Below are 5,946 nucleotides of genomic sequence, written 5' to 3'. Positions count from 1 at the left end.
ATTAATTCCGGACCATGTCATGTCTACCGATAAATGACGTTTTTATTTAAACGCTTATTTTTAGAATTACAGTCTGCATAGCAGTGCGTATAAACTCAATCTATCGATATTCTTTCATGTTTTGTACACATTCAGTTGTATGTATACAATTTGATAAAAAGAAGACGGAGGTTTTCCAGCGGAATTATTCAACGTTCTTTTTTCTTACAATATACATTTATGTATCATCGATTTTTCTTCATTTCATATATATGTAGAAGACTATGAAAAAAAATCACTTTTCAATTAACACAATGATCTGACATTTTAAATTTCAATTTTGAATTCAATTCTAAAATTCTTTTATGCAATCCTTCTTTTATACCACCAAATAAAAATCAAACCAGCAGAACACATTACGATTTATGAATAGACATTTTCATTGACGTAGAACCAAGGTAAGCGCGTTTTCTGAAATAATGAAAATTTAAAAAGGAAAATAACGTTAATTGTATTTGCCAAATAGAGATATTGTCGATATCCGTTTGAAAGTGTCTATGTAAACAATGGATTACTTTTTGTTTGATTTTAGATAAGAAAAATGGAAAGTGATGAAAAAGCTGAGAATCTACAGCAGGGTAAAACATCAAATGAATTTTCAACTTCCACTTTACAAAGATCAATACAGGAGTCCGTATGTCAAACATTGGAAAATGTAGAAAAATGTCACCAAACTGACGTTCCATGGGAACCCACAAAGTCAGTTTCAGTTTTATATTCAAGAACTGGTTTGGATGCCCCCCTTTCCTTCTCTCGAGCCAGTCGTTTAGATCCAAGAGGTGAGAAACTCAATTCATCAGATGAAGATTCAAGCTACCAGTGTGCCTCAACGAAATCAACGACAGCAACAACAACAACACTGCAAAATCCTGCCATGAGGACCCAGGAAATTCTAACAAATGTCGTAACAAGAGCATCAAATATCAAAACTGACATTGCTACATTGAAAGAAGAAACAAAAGCGTGTGATGACACAAATATACAAAAAGATCCTGATGGTGTCAACGCAGGAGTTTCAACCATACCTCCGTTCTCTGGGTCAAATCATATTTGTTCAACAGGCATTGTGGAATCATTGGTAAACCCACCCTATGAAACTCCTTGTACAGAGACAAAAGAAAACAGTTCGCCTTCTTCACTGGATATCTCATCAGATACATTAGCTGAAATGACTTCGCCAAATGTTTTGAGTAATACAGGCTCAAGTTCAGCAAACTCTAGACAGACAGTGAACACAACGACAACTCAAATTGTAAATCATCCAGAAACTCTTCCTATGCCTCCTGTTCTTCGTCCTGAGGAAATAAATTTCTGTCGGTTTACGTTTCTTATCTTAAGGAGAGCGCCTATAGCCGTGAGAACGTACTTTGATACCCGTCATCCACCGTTACAGTTAGTGACAGATCTGGCAGTCAATAAAGAGTCTCTTTCTGCTCTGAGAGGGAGAATCATAGCTGCTCAGCAATGGAAAACATTATATCCATCTTCAGGTAATACACTTCAGTAAACAAGAAGAAAGGTTTATTTTTGTACAAAAGCTTGCTGCAGTGAAAAATGTCATCCCACAACCTTCTGCCTTATGCTTATTGAAATGTTAAGTTTTATTTCTTTGACAATATAAGATTTCTTTAAACATTAAAACTAAAGTTTCACATATTTTTTTTTAAAATGAAGTTTCACAATTTTTTTTCAAGATGTTAAAATAAAATAATTAAAGTAAAGTTTGGCAATAGAACTATCAAAATACAACGATAAAAGATTTTAGCAATGTTGATTGTCTTGTATATTTCAGGATATGTAAACTCTAGGCAATTTGATGTCACATTGCTGATTCTTCTTTTACGGTATATGACGAATGTTCCTGCTCCCGTCACTGGGTTCGAAAAACTTCCAGTACAAACAGATGATAGTGTTGGAGCAGACCTTGCAAGGATAAAGCACTACAGGAACCTTGTAGCTCATTCAAACAATGCCAAACTGTCAGAAGCAGACTTTGACAACTATTGGGTGGATATTGAAAGTGTAGTTATTTAATATCTAATCACCAAAAACTTGCCACTGGCTCAGAGCTTGCTTGTTTCATTTGTACTTTTAAAATTCCTTGAAAGTTTACATTTACATCCTACTTTTATTAATAGGCCATTGAAAGATTAGGGGGAAAAGCACAGCTACTTGAGACAAAGACATTAAAGACCTCTCTAATGGTGGAAAAAGACAGAGAGATTCTGCTAGAAATACAACAATTAAGAGCGCAGTTGCTAGATACCATTCCACAAAATGTCAAAGGTATTTTTAATGCTTTTTAAAATATGCTCTCTGTTTAGTATGTAAATACTTGAAGTTTGAACTTTCAATTTAGGTATATATTCTTCACATATTTGATTAAAATGCCGGTATATACGAATAATATATTTGTACTTGTAAATGCACTTATATTACACTTTTATTTTAGAACAAATTCAAGATCTGTTAGATTTGTGGACAGCAGAGGACGATAAGTTTCACGAAACTCGAGCTTCCATGGAAGTTTTTCATTTAATGGAATCCAACAATTGCGTGGCTGTTGTTGGAAACTCTGGAGCTGGAAAGTCCGCTATTGTACATCATGTTGCATTAAACATGCAAAACAAAGGCTACTGCATTGTGCCCATTAAAGTTCCCAATGAAATACTTCAGTATTTTAATAAGGACGTGGACCAGATTTTTGTCGTGGATGATCCTTGTGGAGAAGGGAGTATTGATTTCCATTTGGCAAAAGAATGGAAACGATATGAAAAAGATGTAGTTCGTTGCCTCTTAAAATCCTTTCACACGCGGTTATTGGTAACATGTAGACTTTCAATAAGTAACACAATCCATTACAAAGACATTGAACTCTTTCAACCGGACAAATGCAAAGTAATTGATCTTAATTCCAAAGAATTTTCGTTGACATTACTGGAGAAAAGAACAATTTACAAGTCTCACACGAACGTTGATTGTAAATTTGAAAAAGATATTCTGAACTTACATGATTGTTTTCCACTATTGTGCAAACTCATTTCAACCAAGGAAACCTTTATGCAAAACCCCAGAAAATTTTTGGAGTTTCCCTATAAAGCGTATTTTTGGGAACTAGATCTTCTCAGACATCACCCAACACCTTACGAATACTGTGCCCTAGTGTTATGTACCTTTTTCGAAAAAGGAATCGAGTCTTGTCATTTTCAGAAAGGGAAAGATGATAAGATTGATAAAATTTTTGAGGTTTCCTATGAGGAGTGTTGTCTGGATCAAGGCACATCAAGGAAAAGAATTAAGCAAGCTTTGGGTGGACTGACGAATGTCTTTATTTCAAACGAAGGTGGATCATACAAATTATTACATTCTAGATTGACTGAAATTATTGCGAGTCACTTTGCAAAGGAATCTCTCGATATTTTAATAAAATTTGCTCCCATATGTATTCTTGAAGCCAGACTCAGGAATCGAGAACAAATATCCGAAAGCGAGAGTGAATACTTTATCATTCTTGATGACCGACACAAAGATGTCTTTTGTGAAAGGATAGCTGATCATATCGAAGAAAGAATTTATGATACGCTTTTTAATCCTTGCTTTCCTGATGATCAGCTTGAAGTACTTTTATTTCAGAAGTTAAAATCAAATGGAAAGTTGAATTCAATTTTACTCACACAAAATAAAATTGGAAATGGTGCTTTTGTGAGTTATTTACATATGATGAATCCAAAGGATCCAACAGAGTACCGAGAGGTAACTCCTGACATCATAGATTTGATAAGATCAGGTTCCTTAGAGTATCAAATAATAGGATTTGGGAATGGCAATATTCCAAATTTTTACGAAAACTTGTCAGCAAAACTACTACTAGAGATAAACAAGACTAGTTTTCTACACTGGTTAATTGGTGCAGGATGGACAAATTTCTTAATTCATTCCTTGGATGTTGTTGATTCGGAGTCAAAAAACGAGCTTTTCCAAAGTAAAAAATCAGCTTTTCTTTTATCGTTAACAAGTGGCAATTTAGACATGGTGAAACTGTGTTTAAAACTAATTGGCCCCGATTTGAATTCAAAATTTATATGCTTCCTGTGTAAACAGCTGTGTGAAAAGGGTAAGCATTCAAACGATTCTTGCCCGTTAGAAGGATTAAGCTTTATAACCATACCCTGCATAACAGGGAAGAAAAACATTCTGGAGTTTCTTTTCAACGAAGGGATTTGCAGTCAAAATGATGTAAACGCCTTTGTTTATTTTACTTATCAATCAGTGACACCATTGACTGCTGCCTGTAAATTTGGACACATTGACATAGTGAAATTATTGATTGAAAAAGGGGCAAACGTCAACTTACCAGACAAAAATGGAAACACTCCTCTCATCGAAAGTTGTTGTAATGGGCATGATCAGATAGCAAAAGTTTTAATCGAAAATGGTGCAAATTTGGAAGAAAGATGTTGTTTAGACTTGTTTCATTACGATTACATTCTAGATACTTATTATGACGAAGTTGGAAAGGAGGGCTGGTCGGCACTTTGGTGGGCATGTAAAAGAGGTCACTCATCAATTGTCTCTTATCTGCTTGAAAAGGGTGCAAGTATTAACAATACAAACAAAGCAGGCAAAACTCCTCTTTGGGCTGCAATCCAAAGGGGGAAATTCGATATAGTTGCCTTATTGGTAGAAAAAGGCATCGGAGTCAATGAAACAGATCGTAATGGACGAACACCAATATGGTGGGCTTCACATGAAGGTCAGGAAGAAATACTGAAATTATTCATCGATCTTAAAGGAAAGGTCAATATATGTGACCATAATGATATATCTCCGTTATACACCGCATGTTATAGAGGCCATTTGGATTGCGTAAAATTATTATTAAATCACGGAGCCAATGTCAACACAAAACACTCAATGCAACCTTCGCCTCTTCTTGGTGCTTGTTGTGATAAAAATGAAGATTTGATTTCTCTACTCATTAGATCAGGGGCTAATGTCAACTATACATTCCAAGGTTTGTGTTCCCCACTTTCTATTGCAGCATGGTCCTCATGTAAAGATATCATGACTATTTTGATTAAAAATGGTGCTGAAGTCAATACGACCTTTGATAACGGAAAAACGGCACTCATCCAATGTGCCTTTGATCACACTAAAGACAACCTTGACGAAAGACTGCGTTACTTGCTACATGATCTACGTACCGCGGATGATGATTGGTTTAATCTTTTTCATCCTGGGGTACAAAATTCCGATTTACTTGACATTATTTCTATTTTAGTAAATTGTGGTTGTGAACTTAATATCCAAGATAATCTTGGATTGACAGCACTTATGGGTGTAGTCCAGCGCAACACTGAATGCACAAAATTACTTTTGGAAAATGGAGCTGACGTTAACCTCAAAGATAAAGAATCTATTTCTGCTTTACATTATGCTTGTCTTGCGCAACACCATGAGGAGGTTGTCTTACTCATTGAATATGGAGCAGATATTAATGCTAGAGATGTAGCTGGGTCTACACCATTGCATTATGCATGCAATAATTTTGATGAACAGACGGTCGACATACTTTTAAACAATGGAGCTGATGTTAATGTGCGATTGTATCACTGGATGACACCCTTGTTTTATCTTCTAGAAAATGTTATATTTGAAAAAAAGAAATTACTTGAAGATACAATTGGCAATAAAAATGAAGGACAAAACTTGACATTAAAACGTACTGCTGCAATAGGATTAAACTTACTGAACCATGGAGCAAGTGTGAAGACTTTTTTTCTTATATGTCCATTGTTGGAATTCATGTTGATATACCATCTGAAAGACGAAAAATTTGTACATTGTTTGCTTGAGAAATTTTTAGAAGAAACAGGTGAAAGCCTCTTTAATCCTCCGATGTTTTAA

The 5,946-nt window shown here is 35.1% G+C and overlaps 1 protein-coding gene across 1 annotated transcript; it reads left to right on the top strand.

The window, feature by feature from the left end:
- Positions 1 to 580: 580 nt before the first annotated feature.
- On the top strand, positions 581 to 5,946 carry LOC134228439 (uncharacterized). Its single transcript, XM_062710098.1, has 4 exons — positions 581 to 1,529; positions 1,832 to 2,061; positions 2,178 to 2,325; positions 2,492 to 5,946. The coding sequence occupies exons 1-4, from the start codon at positions 581 to 583 to the stop codon at positions 5,944 to 5,946; spliced, it is 4,782 nt and encodes a 1,593-aa protein (XP_062566082.1).

This window comes from Saccostrea cucullata, unplaced genomic scaffold, assembly GCF_032062105.1.
Source record: "Saccostrea cucullata isolate Sc308-1 unplaced genomic scaffold, CSIRO_AGI_Scuc_v1 ctg333, whole genome shotgun sequence".
NCBI classification, from domain to species: domain Eukaryota; kingdom Metazoa; phylum Mollusca; class Bivalvia; order Ostreida; family Ostreidae; genus Saccostrea; species Saccostrea cuccullata.
This window is presented reverse-complemented; position numbering and strand designations above follow the sequence as displayed.

What these genes read in the sequence shown, in the direction of transcription:
- LOC134228439 (XM_062710098.1), top strand. Translation starts at nt 581, where the DNA reads ATGGAAAGTGATGAAAAAGCTGAGAATCTACAGCAGGGTAAAACATCA. An exon ending in ATTGGGTGGATATTGAAAGT is followed by an intron (nt 2,062 to 2,177) that starts GTAGTTATTTAA and finishes TTTTATTAATAG; the next exon opens with GCCATTGAAAGATTAGGGGG. An exon ending in CATTCCACAAAATGTCAAAG is followed by an intron (nt 2,326 to 2,491) that starts GTATTTTTAATG and finishes CTTTTATTTTAG; the next exon opens with AACAAATTCAAGATCTGTTA.